Here is an 18,035-nt window from a genome sequence, read left to right as displayed (position 1 = left end):
AAAAGTTAACAATAAGTAGGTAGAATGTTGTCTGTTGTTGTTAGCCGAAAAAGTTATGACACCTACCCACCATAGGTGAGTGGCCGAGATTGTATGGAATATTCACAATGAGTACCGCAAATAAACTTCTTAATACTGTAAAAAGTAAATTCTGTGTTTCAGCCACTCTGTTTCCATTCCCCACAACAGGGAACTGCGTATCTTCAAGGATTGTTCCATAGAAGCAACGAAGAAAAAGATTTCTCTTATGTCTTCATTTTTTGTAATGCCTCGTTAACAGCAATGCTCACCCATACTTTACTATTCAAAGTTTTCGTTTGGTTAGGATATTATTCCCTTCATAAAATTCCGGCAGAACCCGTCTCACGCTAACTGTCGACGTTAATGCGATTAGCATTCAAGCAATGTAACGACACGCCTTATTCAACTGGCGAAACCAGTCCTGTATGAACCGTGTACTACCGCTGAGGCTCCTCTCTCACGTTTCGATGATGATGATGATTTATTGACATCCCCTTTGAAACGGCGCGGTGACACATGTTTTTCATTATAGCATTTTTGCGTACATCTCCTTAATCTTATTTTTTTTTTCCTTCCTCAAAAATTCTCCATCTACCTTATACCGCTACCTACGCATTTAGCGGAGCCGGTCGTATCAATATCTTCCCTGCTTTTTTCCCACCAATACTCTAAACATATCTTGTTTATCTCAACTGCTGACGGGTTCACGCTTCCGTCCAATTGAAATCCAAGTGTCTCTGGAAGGTGTACGTTACCTATGGGTCACACTGGGTGAATCCCTTCACATTCCATTATGATGTGCTGAGTGGTCTCCGGATTTTTGCTGCAGCAGTACACATGCCTCATCTTGTTGCGAATATTTGCTCCGGCATGTTTTTTTGTCCTTAGGCAACCAGCTCGAGCCCCACATAGCAAGGCACTGCCCTTTATGTTATCCTACAACTTTTCCCTTAGAATTTCTTTCTTCCCATTTTGGTAAATTGTTGTGGTCTTCTAGACGCTCTTAGACGCCCGTTCCTGCGGCGAGCGTCGGCGTCAGCGTCGGCGCCCTCGGCGTAACCGAGCGAACGAGCATAGCGAAGGATGAAAGAGCGAACGCGGAGCGCAGCGGGAGGCGGCGATAGCGAAGAGAGCGCTAGGAGCTTTTACCGTTGGCGCGCCGGTGGGTGCTAATGCTGAGAAATAATCCCTCGCTGCCCGCGGGCATTCGCGGCGCAGCGATAAAGCGTCGGACTGCTGCGCTTCAGGAACTTGTGTGACACGAGTTGGATTCCGCCCAGCATCGGATAAATGCTAAAAGATCCTTTTTTTTTTACTTGACGAGCGGCATAAAGAAGACACAAAGTGGCTGAAATAGGCTAAGAATGGTAATCGCAATATAAAACACTTTGAAAGCCGCCTTCTTGGCCCATCCCGCGCTCTGGGTAAGCGACATTATTTGGAAGCAAGAAAAAAGACATTCCACACGGCGGAGCAAGACAAACGTCCCTGTGGCTTAATACCGAAGCTTCAAAAGACAGGAGAAAATTAATTGTCAAGTCCAGGTCATTTCTGCTAAGTGGAAAGCTTATTAAAGCCCTGAATCGGCGACATGACAAAATGAAGTAATACAAAGCCATGAATTAGTAGTGCTAAAGATCACTAGTCGTTTTTGTGAATACGAGCCCAGATCCCTGGGGCCGGACACTCCGTGTTCCAGCATTTTGAAGCTTCGTTAGTTCTGCAGGGTACCGTTAGGCGTTTCTAAATGCAACAACAAAACACAAAATAAGTTTCTTCACACGGCATCTATTTTGATGAAAAGGCTATAACATCGAGCAATCAAGTTCCGTCTTTAGTGTAGCCGTCGTGAAATAAGGCTTCACAGATTTGGCCAAGCCTCGGATAGGACACTAAAAATAATTCCACCCACCAGACACTGAATCGACGCGAATAATTAAACTACACACAACTGTCAGTTCGCAAGCCACGGCTAATTCCTTGTGAAAATGAGACCATTTTTGTTTATACTTCAAATGTAGGACTCCTAGTCTCCTACACTATCCAGCCAGCGCTGTCAGGCGAACTAGGCTTGACATTCTGCGGCAGTAATCCACCGACAACCGACTTTGTATGAAAAGTAAGGTTTTTTTTTCTTTTGTAAGCATTCGTTGTGGAAGCCAGGTTAATGAGCCTGAGCCACGATTGTGAAAACTGGCTTAAGCGGGAAAGTTGTGACGTCACAGGGGAAATATACATTGCATCATTCCGTAACGATAACGTTTATTGAAGGGAAATAAGAAGTGGCAGTTTCACAAGGCGAAATTGCGATAGCAAATTAGTAGACAGCTATACGAAGTAAGGATAGTCCGTACAAACTTGTAAACATAGGCATACTAACTATACATTAACAAGCATGGTATTACGCGCAGACAAGCAAACGTGAACACATCTCACTCGATGACCGCGGAACCTCGCTGTCAAAATGCTGTATGAGAAAGCGCGGTAGCAGCAGCGAGCGAATTGACCTTCGTGCCGTCGCTCGCATCAACGCGAACTAATGGCGAATTCCATTGGGAGAACAGGAGCAGGGCGCCGCGCAGTGCGGAGCTGGTGACAGCGCAGTGAGAGCAGGGACACTCGACCCGCCACTGGAATACGGCGTGCATTCGGAGAGCAGGTCGGAGGGGGACGTGTGAGGAGAAATGTACCATGTGACTAAAGCAATCGACGTCCCACTATTCTCTGCAGGAGAGCGGCAAAACACGCGTGATCGTCTTGTAATCTGTCGGGCGTAACGCTGTCACCGTTTGCGGCCACGTACTACATACTTTTGTGCAGCGCCGACGCATCCCACAACGTTTCCGCCTGCGAAGATCATCTGAAACTGCAACTTGAATCTGAAGTTGAGCTCCAGCAGCTTCCGCTGCTGTCACCGTCGAGCGTCTCAAGCACTTCAGCAAGGCGAAGACGCTTTGCTGCCGCTGTCCCCCGCGCATCCAACGAGAAGCAAGGCGGACTAGAAATGCCAGGATCTGTCGCTAAATCGCTGCGAAGCTCGCTCGTATCCCCGACGTCAGAAACAGCGGTGCCAAAACACCAACAACGCTTGGCTGCCGCCATTGCCGCGGCGCGCGCCGGCTGAAGCAAAATAAATAAGAAATGAGGAGGATATGATGGTTTAGGTCACGTGACTTCCTCCGTACTCCGCTTTTCAGGCGGGAGCAGTCCGGACTGCTCACCCTCCCTCCGGAGCGCGGAGCGCGACTGGAAAGGCACGTTCACACCGAGAGCGGAGCGGCCAAGTGCGCGTGGCTGTTCAGACCAGCAGGGTTGTCTAACTGCCCGCGCCGCCGGGGAGGCGGAGCATCTCGCAATTTCATTTACGTGACACCAAAACGCTATGAACTAGGTGCTGTGCACCTACCTAGGGTGCCTCGATGTCAACGCCGCCTCCCGCTGCACGGAGAAGCGTGGCATCGAGGCACTCTACACCTACCAGTCACACCCAAATCCTGCGCAATCTTCTCCCATAGCTCTTTCTCATATTCGGCTTCCTTGTACCTTGGCTTACATATGTCCTACAGGACCGTGTACTGCTTGATTGTGTCCAGCAGCAGTTCCACAGAGAACACAGCCGGTTCAGACATGGTGGACGCCATTTGCATTCTCTCCGTCGGATGTTTACATTCGTTCACCAGCGCTTCCGCCAGCGTCGGGTTCTGATTGGTTGCAGCCAAACCGGCCAAATTTTCCGCCCTGAAAAAAACGCTCCATGCGCGATACCGCCTTCGGTATGAACGTGACTGAAGACTGCGCGCTTCCTTCCCGCTTCGCGCCCTTGCATGTGCAAGATTGAGCTGCGATCGCCGGCTCACTCTCGCACATAGAGCATACGGCGCGCGGCGACTATTTTATCCCACGGAATCCCACGGCGACAGCGACGCCGACGGCAGAAATGTGCGTGGAGTGTCCATATAATTGCTATCGCAATAAAACCTAAAAGGGGCAAATAGATGTAGCCAAACAGTGTCCGGCTGAGCCGTCTGTTTTCGCCAGCTGGTCTGACCCCCCGACGTGACGGGAACAAAACTCAAAAGGTATGGCAGTGGCATCAGCGGCCGCTATTTGGAGTAGCGGGAAACTAGATCGAAGGACTAAACAGTAAAATGAAGCATGGGAAAGCGGGCAGAGCGCGACACCACGACGAACAGACATTCCGGACTGGATACGTTACATGTGTGTTTCTGCCTAGATTAAATGTTAAAGGGGAATTGAAATTTAGACAAGGAACACTGGCTATGTTATACCACCCCAGGAACGAATATGGCTTAAGGCTGGCTACGAAACAGATTTCACTTAATTACAAAAGGTCGGGTGCATCAAGAAGTTACATATTTCACTTTAATGCCATACCAAGTGCGTCTGCACTAGCTCGAACAGAAAGGATCACTGCCACTCGAGCAAGCGTCCTAGTTATCTTCGACTGAGGTAGGAACATACAGACTAAAAATAAAACAGAAAAAGAGGAAGCTCTCTAATGAAAAGCAGGCGATTTTTACCAGCATGCGTATGCCTACCAGCTAGTACGCGTGCGGCAAGCGGATGTGGGATTGAACGACACCACCTACAGAACTAGTTCTCTATAGTTCTAGGTAGTGTTGGACTGAAGGGCGCATTGCCTTCCTGAACTTTTAGCATACACAGGTCCAGTCAAATGCCCTAATCTCCGTGCTTTTTTTTTTCTTGTCCTTTTTTTTTTTGCAATGAGGACGAAACAATTGATCATATCTTTCTCGCATGTCGCTGCTTTAATGCTCAAAAATATTTTTTGAAATTTTTCTTTGCTGACTTGGCCTAGAACCCCCTTACAGTTTGTTCACCGTCTTTATGATATCTTTCTAATTCAATTTTCTCTTTCTCACTGATCTTTCCCTGTTAAATGCAATTTAGATTTTCGCGCTGCACTTTTCATCGATGCTAGAATTTTGTTGTTATTTTAACCTACTTTCTTTTACCCTTTTCCATATCGCACCCATAGTGGGCATAAGCCATAGGTTGCAAAAGGAAGGAGCCGAAGAACATGTGAGTGCTCCCAGTGCGTTGACACATTTTGTAATTACTATATTGATTGAACGTAGAAGAATTAAATGTAAAGTGCTTAATAGGATTTGTACAACAACCATTCAAGCATTCACCTGAACAGTGCCACCGGAAGGGCTTCTTGTACAACCACGGCAACGTTATACTGCTGAACAGCGTCACAGCCGTTAAATGCATTTTGTCTGCATTTTTGGCGATGTACAAAAACTGTCCCTCCTCTAAGTAAGACGATTTAACAAAGTACTCAGGCAACCAAAGTAGCCATAACTTGCGAAAGCATAGATGTATGCGATTTGTCTTTGTTCACGCATCGCAAAGGTCGTTAGGGTCGGGAAGAAAATTAATGTGTTACTAAATCACTTCTCGGACTCCTAAGCTGTTGTTTCAAGCAAAATAATTATTGACCTTTATACTCTTGAAACGTCACCCTTCATTGCAAAAACGACTGAATCTCCAGCGGACGCAATGAGATACTTCTTAGATGTAGGCATAACAGAACCAGACGCTACTTTATTTAATGAAAAAAATTAACTAAAAGAGACAAGAAAGAAGCAGCAGTTGCCAATGAGCAGGGCCCGGAGAAACAAAACCATCTACGCAGGAAGAACAGTTCATGTCTAACAACGAATGCTGGATGATCATGACAGTGGACGAGATGATAGCGAAGGCGCCATCTACGTTTGTATTAACCAACGAAACTCTTAGTTATTTGAGGCCTAGACCTGCCCTCAAAGTACAGCCGATTAGGAAAGATGCGGGCTAATGACGCTTTGTGTTAACCCACGTTTTACTTTATGACTCTGAGATGAACCGTTGAACAGCGCGTAAGAAGTTGAGATACACGGTGTACGCCGCAGCAGTATATCACGCAACAAGGATCGCGTAAGGGCCCATGCACACTTGCGACTAGGCGAGGTCGCGCGACCGATTGCGACTGGAGACCAAAAAGCTACTCAAGACTAACGATATTCACACTGACAAATGCGACCGACGAGTCGCTAAACCGAAATGTCTCACGATATGCCGTTCACGTCAACTTGAAATGTCATTGCCGCGTAAAATAAGCGTCAGCGTATACGGACGTCCTGTTCCTTCGCATCTGATTGGTTCAGCTGTTCTGCGACTGCGGTCACGCGACTGAAAAATCGAGCAGTGAGCTACTGGCCCGAAACAGTCGCATTTCGAGAAAAGCGACCATTTGCGACTACTTACGACTCGTCGCTTTGCGACTAACTTGGTCGCGCGACCTCGCCTAGTCGCAAGTGTGAATGGGCCCTAAGTCGTATGCGTATAAAAATTGCGTCTAGTATGGGCTTAGTCTTCGGCGGCTTATGTCAGTGTTTCATTTCTTCACCGACGCTATCACCGGAACCATGAGTGCACATAAAGCAGCTGCCCCCCCCCCCCCCCCCCGCCCCCTTTAAAAAAAAAAGAACTTAGTGCCCTTCCACTCTGTGAAGGATAACCAGCGAATCTGTATAGGAATGACTAGTGTGATGACTATTGTGATAACGGGCACAACGCTTGCGCTTGGCATCTGCGTCCCGCTCCTCGTCGGTCGTATTCGCCCGCCGTCGCCGCACATATTCTCACTGCTGCTGCCCCCGACGCTCCATGGATGGATGGATGGATGGATGGATGGATGGATGATGGATGCTATGAGCGCCCCCTTTGAAACGGGGTGATGGGTTGCGCCACCAAGCTCTTGTTATTATCTTGCCTAATGTCCTACCTATATTTTTGAGAAAACACCCAGATACAAAGAATTCCCAGCATCAAACTCTTTGAAACATTACTGGGAACTCTGTTTCTGTACGTCTCCGTTGTTTGTGGTCTCCCTACTTTTCTGCCACCAAACCTCGAATCGCCTCTAAGCTCTATTGCGGACATGTTTACTTTCCCCTTGCTATCCCTGAACCCAAGGGCTTCAAGGAGGCCAGAGGTGCCTAAACTGGCAGCTGGGTAGATATATCTCCACAGGCATCTGTACTCTGGGTCCTCTGCACTTCTTCGTCGGTAAGAGAGCAGCTACTCGATGGTCCCGACCCGTCGGCCGCTGCGCGTATGGCGGCAGCAGCCGCTTGCTGTCGCTATCGCGCCCATTCGCGCTGTTGTTCACGTCGGCGCTCTTTGAGGGCATGTTCTTCTTCTTTAGAGCGAACTACGCGCGTCCTGCCCATAGCAAGTTCAAAGTACAACTGCTGATAACGTCGCTAGGGCGATGACTACGTCAGTAGAAAAAAAAGAAAACGAGGCACAACAATTGGTGGTATTACGTTTTATTTTATTTTTCAGCCCCTCCAATAGGGAGCGAAGGAGCGCCGCCGGCGCACATATGGGGTAAGAGGAAAAATTATCTGTCGATGCGACTCGATAGACGGACGCAAAAGTTGTCACAACCTAGCCGTATACAGTTTCGCTGTAAAAAAAATTTACCGTTCTTTGGACATACCGCCTACAAAGTAGTCGATGAAGAAGTCGGTACCACATCTTAGTGCACACTTGCGAATGTAGATCCGTATTGACAAATCGATTCTTACGAGAGAACTCTTCGTACAAGCAGGTGTGAGCCAATCGTGGTATGGAACATATCATTAGCGGATGCGGTCAGCCAATGATAAAGAACTCTTACGAACGAAAAGCCGATGCAGGTTATGGGCTTGTTGATAGGGCGTCTTCGCATTTGTTGTAGCGCGGTCCCAACGACACGGACCTAGAAGGTAGGTGAGACAACACGCACACAGCGCTTTGCGAGCGCTGTGTTTTCTCGTGTACTTTCTATGTCAGTATGGTTGTGCGTGCGCAACAACAAATTAGAAAAACAAAAAGCGTTGTGAATCCGGCCCCTGGGTCCGTACTCACAAACTTTGTCGTAGGTTAAAGATCGTTTCCTTATTCGCCAGAGCTCGGGCGTCCGCCCGTCATTATAGCGATCAGAGTGATAACGATCCGACAGCCGCAGCGATGGTCATTCGAAGGCGGCACTTACGTAAGAGAGGTTTTGTGCATACGAGCGCAGAAGACCTAATTCCCAAGATTTACCTTTCGTAAGAATTCTTAAGACATGGCCCACCACCTTCGCTAATAGTATGTGCAATATCAATATTGGCCGGCGAATGCTATACGAACTGCTTTGTGAATACGCGGCCAGGGTCCATATTCACAAAAGTATTCTTACGCTAAAGCTCTTCGGAAGAGCAGGATACCAGTCAATCGTAACGTTGGAAGCGAAGGCGAAACACTAATGGAAAGCTTTGCGTTCCACCTTCGCCTAAATACAGTATATCACACATTACGATAGACTGGTACCTGCTCTTGCGAACAATTATAGCGTAATAACGTTTTTTGTGAATACGGGCGCAGATGTTTTCACTAACCCTCACGCGACACAAAGTTTCGACGCCGATAATACACTCTGTTTAAGTCAGACTTAAAAAGTACGCAGTGGTGGTCAACGTCGATTACACCAAGTGGGGCCGTTTATCAGACCTTTTAATGTGGCAAATGTTTTGTAGGTGGACTGTAGGTGCGTGTACATCGTACTGAGTGGAGTCAAAGAACCTTGAGGTGGCTTTTTTTTTCTGCTGTTTTATCTTCCGTGTTAACGACAGCTGCCGGCCGCACGGCGCCATGAGATGGATCTACGCTTTGCTCCCTGTGGCCTGGCTTCAAGGTGTGGCGTGCATGAGAGTCTTGCGCGTCGTTGCTGATAAAGGCGCTGCTGCCACGGTGCCACCGATACATGCCGGCAACGACGATGACGAGTACTACCTCGAGGACACGGGCGAGAAGGAGTACTACTACTACGATCAGGACGAATACTACGAATACTTCCAGGGTGAGCCGCAAGAGAGCGCGAGAGGGAATTAACCGTACAAATTGCTCACTGTGGCAGTGGCTCTTGTTATTCCATTCGTTGCGGATTTCGCTTTCATTCTTAGACCAAATCAGACAAAAGAAAGTGTGCGATGTGAAAGCCAAAACCACTCTATGGTTGCCATATTTCGTGAAGTTCGAGGTAAAGAAACAACCGTTTGGCGTACGATACATTTTATGAAGTTCCCAGACTGTTACAAGCGTGACCAGCGCAGCAGCAGGCCCATATGCCACGGCTAATTCGGCAATCATGTCGTCTCTCCCTCACCTTCTAGATATGTGTGGCTCTATAGGCTCGGAATCGCGAAGGATTGGAAAGATTAATGTAAAATCAACGCCACGTCGTACGGAATCATGAAGTGCAGATGGCACCCCGCAAAATAAAGCGCTGTTAATAATGACTTAAAAGCAGTAAACTAACGAATTTTGTCACTCTTTCTGAATGACTTCGTCAAGGAAGAGCACGCAGTCATCGCTCTTCGCTGAGAATGTACGCACACTTCTCGGACATGTTCGAACATCTTGAGGTTGCTGTGCGACTACCAGCATGCCCATGTGCCTGAGGTCCAAAAACAAAACAAAAAAAAAAAAACGAGCTCTACGACACAAACTCGAATGTACGACATTATTTGGAGTACAGCCAAAACCTAACTCAACATGTCAAAAAGATAACCGCTATAATGAGTGAAAGTAGCCACCATAGCAGATATACTGATCCCAAGGGGCGCTGCTAAACACAGTATAAGTTGCGTTGTCTTCACCATGAGCAAGCCCGTAGCGCCTGGCAGCCCACTGGATTTTCATGTCATGGTTCATAACAAGGCAGTACGACAGGTTTGACTTGCGCAACGAGTCTAGTTGACCAACAGTGATTTGACGTCACTATTAACGCACTCATCAAGAGATTAGGCGTAGTTAATGCCAACAACACGAATAAGCTGAGGAAAAGGAGTAAGTGTAGCTTCACATACTTCACTTGAGCACTTCTAGTGTGCTACAGCTGCACCCATCGAAATTACCTCGCCTTACATCCCGGCATTGCAAAATTAATCGTGAATAGCGCCGGAAAGTGAGTATAGGGGTTTTTATTTTATGTCCTGGGTAGCAACGCTAGAAGGTGAAAAGAGGTGGCAAGTAACATCATCTCCAAATGAGCTTTTGTTACATTCGTTGCATTCCCCATAATAAATTAGCAATTGCAACATTTGAAGTGACTGGCTCATTGCAGCTTTCTGTATTCGATATAACCTGGAGGAAATATAAAAATTAAAGGAACAGACTTGTGGGTTATAGTTAGTACTGTATAACGGTAGGTATAGTGCAAACTGGCGTTGTGTCTTCGTCTGCTCTGTTGTCTTGCGTGCCACTTTGCGCTATACCTCATATTATAATAATTGCAGAGCAAGTGAATGAAAAAAAAAAACAATTAGAATGAAAGGGCTCTTACTTTCCGCCGCAAGGCGAGCGCACTGGTGATCTTGTGAAGAATGAATTACAGGGGCAAGTTGGACAATATCTTCAATCCCTTTTTTGACGAAATGCGCAAACATGGCACACACGTTTTTAATATTTAGAGCCTAGAGCTATTTAGAGCCTAATATTTGGAGCCTATTTAAAACCTAAAGCCAGTGGTTCTGCTTATTGAATTTTGTGTTATTGAACCGACTGCCACTATCTTTATTGTGTGGAGGCCCTAAACCAGAGGCGTTTATGGGAAGTCCGCTGAAAATATTAGGCCGGATTTCAAAGCTTTTCGTTCGTAGCGCTGTTTCCCATTCGTCGGCCGTATTCGCCAATAACATGTCCAACATCATGTTTAGCTGTAATGTACTCTTACGAATCTAGGACAAGAAGTATATTCGGGAATACCGGCTCTGGGGCTGAACTCACAAAGTTTTTCGTTCGTGAGAACGTTCTATCATTGGCCTGCTTTCAGGTGCTAGCCATCCATGATAGCGATCGGGATGATAGCGAGACGACCACCCCTGCGATTGTCAATAGCGGACGGCACTTACGTAAGTGACGTTTTGTAGATACGAGACCTCTGCATTCACAAAACTTAGCTTGCGTAGGTGCCGACAGCGACTGAATGACCCCGCGGCGATGGTCTTTTTTATCACGCATATCGCTATCGTGAGTTCTAAGCACCCGATAAGCCGGCAAATGAGGAAAAGCTCTTCCGTAAGAGAAGCTTTGTGAATTCGCGCCGCATTCACTAAGCAGTTTGTACGTATAGAGTGGTTCATTAGAACAAGTGCTACGTAAAACCCCTCTATATAAGAAGTAGCGACACGCTTTGAAGAATGCCACCGCCTCCTCGCACGCCCGGTCCGAGGCGGACGCCGCGTCGGTATTGGCCTAATGGCATCACGTGGGCCGTCGCGCCGCCGCGCGCTGGCTGCATTTGTTTACGATCGCGCTCCATCGCCATTTTCGCCCGAAAAGCGTCTACCGACTGGCGAAGAGCACAACGATAGCGGCGAACACAGTCGGTGATCGTCTAAATCTGATCAGCGGCGAAACGCGTCGGCTTTTATACATGAGTCATCGAGGGTTCGACAGTAATCCTTGGTGCCCGCGTGTCTTCCAGAAGGTACTGCACAATTCACGACACTCAAACAATCAGATTACATAAGCATCGGTGACAACAGACAACGGATAGACGCATCGATAACGTTCGAGAAACTTCCGATACATGCAGGCGCGTCCTGCGCCGAGCGATAACGTTTAATATTTGTTAGCCGGTGAAAAGCGGTCAACGGTGAAAGATAAACAAGTGCACGTGTCTCAAGCGGTGTAGGCGGCGCCACGGTCGAGAAAGGAGCGCAAAAGAGAGGAGAAACGAGGAGGATGGAATGCGGAGGAGGAGAGTGTCGCTACTTTTTATAGAGAGGGGCTTTAGTGCTACGCCAGTCGTGATAGCGAACATATTATCATCTAGAAGGCGGCCGACCCATGAAAAACAGATTTTACGAACAGGGGACCGAATTCACAATGCAAGGAGCTTTTTTCTAATACATGCCTCGAGTCCGTATTCATAAAGAAACGTTCTTATAGGCCAGAACTCTTCGTAACGGCAGGCGCCAGCGAATCAGCTTACTTCGCAATAATAGCGAAGGCAGACGATCGACCTTGCAAAGATCTCTAACGAACGGAAAGCTTTCGGAATTCAGTTTCTGAAGCTTCGCAAATTCTGCCCCTGCTTCGGCTCCAATCCCGCTGAATAGCTTTGGATTAGCAGGGGCTCGACCGCAACACACTCACGGTGCATAATATGTTCATAGCAGCTGGCACAAACAAGATATTGCACAAACTGTCGTAGAATGCATAACTTGCCGTAAAGAAAATCCGCGACACAACGGTTAGGATGACGACTAACGATTGTGTCTGCCTAACGAACAAGTCAACACGATGTTCCGTGCTAAAAACTTGAAAGGCTACTTTCGCCCGTAAGGTTAGCGTCAACGGTGGCAAGAAATTAGGCGCGTGATGTTAAAAATGCTAAGACGACGGTATGACGTATACAACTTGTCAAGAACTTACACAGTTATGCGTTATTTCAATTGTTTTTCTTGTTTTCTTCTTAATTTCAGACAGGAAGCCCATTGCATCTTTGCGGAACCGTAGATTAGAAAAGGCCATCAGAAAATTGCGACGCTTGGCTCAAGCAGGTTAGTAAACGAATACAGCCTCAGCACGAAAGACCTGCAACAATTTGAAATATTCTCCGCTATTTTTTTAACGAGTGCTGGCAATATCTTTAACACAGATATTCATGTTGCTGTTTTTATTTGCTTTCTGCAGCATCCGTACAAGCATGCAACGAAACGGAACTTGTAAATGCAAGAAATTTGTGTGAGAGAAAAATAACCTTGGCCAAAAAGATCCGCAGCAGAGGACCACCTAACAAGAAAATGCGGTCTCTCCATCGGCGAAAAGTTTGCAGGTAACTCTTCTATTAACCTTTCACACGGGACTCCCGATATTACGGTTGACCTATACCAATTGACTGGCTATACTTCCTTGCAATGCCCGGCTGTACGTCCTACGTATAGGGCTATAAGTATAATATACGTAGCTAGATTTATAGGCTAAGTGAGTCTGCCTTGCACAGACAAGAGCCAAGGTATTTCCAACGTATCGAACAGCAGGTCAGCCACAACGGCGTGTCTTAAAATCAATGAGATCGTGATTCTGGCACGTAAAAAACCTAGACTTTAATTAATTAATTTAAAACTTGTTTCTCGTTTCACAGGCTAGTGACCGATTACGCTGATTGCATATCGGCCATAGCGCCCAACGGTGAATGCCCGGACGTTGCTTTCAAACTGAAGACGGACGCTCAGCGGAGTATCCACATCGAGGGATTCCAAGTGTGTCGCTCCTCGGTCACTGAGCCTACCGCTTGGCTCTTCTTGGCAACAGCTTGCATCTACATCCAAAGGCTTTGGCCACATTAAACGCCCCGCATCTGACCGCGTCCTCATACTGCACTCGCTGTCCTCCTAACCCCCTACTGCGGCAATTCATGTTAGGAATAATTTTAGAAAGCTTGAGTGATGCGCTTAACGCATTATGCGCTATATACTGAAGGTCAGTGGTAACGTTGAGCGCGTGTTCTGTCACGCCATAAGCTTCCCTCGTGCTTTCTTCCTTTGCGTAGCAACGCAAACTGGAGAAACATGGCGTCTGTAACACGTATCGTTGCAGTTGGTGCGGCGGCGATTTGAATTTGTCGCACTTCATATGCGTCAGTACAGCATCACAACTGATGACGTGAATGGAATATCTGTAAAGTTACGTTAAATGTGGGGTCAAGCCTGAGTCGTCTCAGAATCAAGCAGGTATCTCCTTTTGAAACACGGTGATGGTGACACTAATAGCTGACAATCAGCCGTAATTTCTAGAAGCGGTGATGATTGTTGTGCTCTGAAATATTCGGAACCCTGGTGTCATATGCAAAAAAGAACATGTGGAAAGGTCAAATAAAGAAGAAAAAAAACGCTTAAAAATTGGCACTCTCTTTTGTTTTTTGTTTTTTCTTTTTAATATGTCTTGCACAGGTAGGAAACAAGGGTTAGGGCACGGTACTGCTACTTACGTAGGCAGTGCAGTCAGCAAGACATAGAAAACACGATCACATCACCGCGAACTTACTCAAAAAGCATGGGTTATATACTCACAGTTCTGGGTTCTCAAATAAAACCAAAAAAATCTTAGAAGCACCTGCTCGTAAAAGCTTTTGGAAGTCAGGCTCACAAAAGAAAGAAAGAAAGAAAGAAAGAAAGAAAGAAAGAAAGAAAGAAAGAAAGAAAGAAAGAAAGAAAGAAAGAAAGAAAGAAAGAAAGAAAAAGAAAGCAGGCAGGCAGGCAGGCAGGCAGGCAGGCAGGCAGGCAGGGCAGGGCAAGGCAAGGCAAGGCAAGGCAGGAGCTGTACGACCGCTTTTTGTATTTGATCGTCTTGCTATAAATTCTGCAAAGACAATGCCGATGTGTGAAGCTGTCTGTAAAATAGCGCAGCAATCGCTTTATGTGACTTGTATATATATGTGCAATACGCTGTGTTGCAAATGCCTTTTTTTTTTCTACCATCTCACACTCTGATAGAACACTTGGAATGTTTTATGCCGATTTGGTGCTTCTAATTAATTCTCTGTTAAACGCCCCTCACCAGGCCCCAATGCAAATTTTGATTTACACTGGACGTTGTAAAACACCGTATACGTATCGTTTTACCAAAATAATTTTTCACACCGGTTTACTATTGGAGGAGATAAAAGAAACTGAATGCCCGGTTACCACACCGCCAGTAGCGTAACAGGGATTCTCCCCATTTGCCTCGACTAGCGTCCGCAAACGGCGTTCCGTCCCTGCTTTCTCCCGTACTGGAGTCGAGGGCCCGCGTCATGTTCACGTGACGAGCCCCTCTTCCTTTTTTGTTTTCTTTTTTTCTGCGCGGTGCACTTCCAGTGGCGGCATCGTGCATTCCGCATTGGATGATTTACCGAAGTCACGTGTCATGGTGAGTGATGTTGCTAGCAGTGCGTTTTGCGCAGAGGCATTTGTGCGCGTGACCTTGACTAGAGAGAAGAGATTATAGATGGAAAGGGTGAAAGATTGGGTTAAAGTGCAGCGCGATAACTGTCTCTCAATAGAGGACACCTCAACCGCGCTGCACAGGGGGATGGGGACTGAAAGAGAAGGGAAAGAGGTCGCAGGCGCAGGAGCGGAAGCAGCAGCAGCAGCACCTAAGGCGCCGCAGGCGCGTGGGGTTTATGTCGCACGCTGTCGAAGAGACAACACGCAGCCCGGCAGCGCACCTCGCTGGCACAAAGCTCCCTCGAGAGAGAGGGCGCGCGGCGTTTGGTTCTAAATATTCTATTGCAACCAGACGAAACCGAAGTACATCTCTCGTGCTGCGGTGCGAAGTAAAACAAAAACACGCAGTCATTCAGTTTGTGTGTTTTATTATTTCTCAAAACTTCAATTCATGTATTCAAGTGACATATTACACAAACAACAGATGTTGCCTTAAATAATTCTCCAAGTCATGTGTTACAATGAGCGACGTCACAGCACAGACATGCACGTAGGCGCACTTGCGCATATACGTCAACCCTCCGGCTTGGATAGCGGCGCCCGCGAGGAGAAGGCGTTTGGTTTGAAATTTCAGCCTTTTCCGCGGCGCATAGCTATGTAATACTTAGCAGACACGATCGTTAGCGTGCATTGTGTGCACTGCGCTTGTCAGTTCAATATGGCCAGCGGTTTTTGCTCGAGGTTTCCCGCAGACTTCTGTATGTAACGGAAATACGTTAGCGCCTGACAAGGCGGCGCCTGGTCCGCTTCAAGCCGAACGGGTAGCCGTATCTAAACCGTTTGCCCCCCTTCACGGGAAGTGAATGGCGTTGTAGATCTTCGCTACGCTTTACCTCGCCTCGGCAGCAAAGTTCGGGCGCTATCTCAGCGGTTCGCTACAAATTGTTACTCGATACCTATAGGACTGAAGGCCCAGCTTATGATCCCCCAAAGATAGATTGCGATTTCACTGCAACAGAACGGTGGCGCCCGCTATAGCGAAATTGCGATCTTTTCAGCCTGCACGCACTTGTCATTGTCTTGTATTGGGGTTGCTTCAGGCAGTATACGCCAGTCATGTTCCTCTCGCTCGTGCATAAACGCTGGAACGCGTCAAATAATTTTTTTTTTAATATGACCGCAGAAATTGTTCTTCTCGAGGTCTCCCGCAGACTTTCGTTTCACGGAAACTACATCATCACCCGACATGGCTCAACATGACAGCACTCATTATATCGAGTAGGCGCGTATTCTTATGTCGCATATGTACTATCGCTACAGATGCGCCAGTCACTGAATTTGTTCTCTGCAGAATTACACAACGAAATAAGAAACGCTAACTAACCCACCGTGGTTACTTAGTGGCAATGGTGTTGGGCTGCTATAAGCACGAGGTCGTAGGATGAAATTTCGACCACGGCGACCGCATTTCGATGGGGGCGAAATGCGAAAACACCAGTGTACTTAGATTTAGGTGCACATTAAGAAATGACTGCCCGCAAAGTGAAACAAAAAATAAGCGCTGGGATTTTAAGTGCCAAAGCAGGATCCCATTATGAGGCATGCCGTAGTGGTGGAATCCTGACTGATGTTTACCACCAGGGATTATTTAACGCGACCCTAAATATAACTACACGAGCGTTCTTGCATTTCGCCCCCATCTAAATGCCACCGCCGCGCTTGGTATTGAAACCACGACCTCGGGATGAGCAGCGCAACGCCATATCTACTAAGGTACCGCCGTGGGTCGCAATATGAAACACTCTCACTCTTCTAAAGTTTAAAAATTGCCTATTTGTGGAAATCTATTTGAGCTTTCCTGGGGGTAGTGGCTAAATAATGTCTAAATACGTCTTGTCATTCGTCTCACCATTCTACGCAAACCAAACAGAATAGACTACGAAGGTGTCAGATTACAGTTGCAAGTTACGTGTGAATGAACGTCCCACTTCCTTATTGTCAGTTTTCTCCAGGTAAAGCGACGCGAAATTTTGAGCTTGAAGATAATCACCTTCCATCCAGATGGTCCGTCCGGTAGAGCATGGAGGACCTATCGAGTTGTCGAAATAACGTCACCAGTCAGCATTTATGACAGGCCCAGGTTCCAAAATCAAACCCTGCGTATGCCACCTGACCATTCCCACAGCCCCTGCAGGTAGTACGTGGCCAATACAAGTACTTTGTCTGATGCTCTCCAATATTGCTCACTTTGTAATGCCCAACGTATCATACATGGTACTCTGTTTTTCGTACCTCAAAATGCCGATTCAATTAAGGGCAGGAGAGAGAGAGGAGAGAAGTTTAATGATACGAAATGCAGAGAGGTCGGAATGAGGTATATTCATCTAGACAGCTACTCGGCGTTGGGGGAAGGGGAAGAGGGAAAGAAAGAGGGAAGAAAGAGGCGCATGATGGGTGACGATGACGAGAGGAGGAGGATTTAAAACATATGGCAAGCAATTTGGCATGCTCAAAGCCTACCAGTCCAGGCCCGTACTTTTAAAAAGTTCAGTAACGCCTGGATGGCCTTGAAGCTCGATAGAGCGTCTGGCCAAGGGCCTAAAATAACGTCCTCCGACAACGGTGGGCTGTCGAGACGCGTAAGATCATTGTTTAACTTTTGACGCTCTTCCACGTACTTAGGGCATGCACAAAGCACATGACCTATAGTCTCATTCACATTGCACAACTCACAGTCTGGAGACTCGGTGCGTCGCATGAGGTGCACGTATAACTTGACGCAAAACTCATAGTAGCGTTCTTGAAGTGAATTTTCGGTTTTGGATAGTTGTGAAAATCATTAACAAATTTATTAATTATTATCCTAATTACCTTTAACTCAACTGTAATTTTGTTGTTTTTTGGTACGAAAGTACTTTCCTGGGTGAGCAATGAAAGTGGACGAGTTGTGCTATTTTACTATGATGTGGAACCATGTTTGGGCATTGCAGGGTTAAAATGCTGGCACCCACGTGCGCA

At 46.9% G+C, this 18,035-nt stretch overlaps 1 protein-coding gene across 1 annotated transcript; it reads left to right on the top strand.

Moving 5' to 3' along the window:
- Positions 1-8,723: 8,723 nt before the first annotated feature.
- LOC119449849 (uncharacterized) lies at positions 8,724-13,545 on the top strand. The gene is made up of 4 exons (XM_037713122.2): positions 8,724-8,941; positions 12,573-12,650; positions 12,784-12,925; positions 13,235-13,545. Exons 1-4 carry the CDS (start codon positions 8,734-8,736, stop codon positions 13,437-13,439), a joined length of 633 nt encoding a protein of 210 aa, XP_037569050.1. The 5' UTR covers positions 8,724-8,733; the 3' UTR covers positions 13,440-13,545.
- The last annotated feature ends 4,490 nt before the right edge of the window (positions 13,546-18,035 follow it).

The sequence above is a fragment of the Dermacentor silvarum genome, chromosome 1 (genome assembly GCF_013339745.2).
Source record: "Dermacentor silvarum isolate Dsil-2018 chromosome 1, BIME_Dsil_1.4, whole genome shotgun sequence".
Classification (NCBI taxonomy): Eukaryota; Metazoa; Arthropoda; class Arachnida; order Ixodida; family Ixodidae; genus Dermacentor; species Dermacentor silvarum.
The sequence above is the reverse complement of the archived record's forward strand: the minus strand, read 5'-3'. Positions and strand labels throughout refer to the sequence as shown.

Excerpts from the sequence above, each read along its gene's own strand:
- LOC119449849 (XM_037713122.2), top strand. The coding sequence starts at position 8,734 with ATGAGATGGATCTACGCTTTGCTCCCTGTGGCCTGGCTTCAAGGTGTG. Across the intron at positions 12,651-12,783 it reads GCGACGCTTGGCTCAAGCAG|CATCCGTACAAGCATGCAAC; the intron begins GTTAGTAAACGA and ends TGCTTTCTGCAG. Across the intron at positions 12,926-13,234 it reads CATCGGCGAAAAGTTTGCAG|GCTAGTGACCGATTACGCTG; the intron begins GTAACTCTTCTA and ends CTCGTTTCACAG.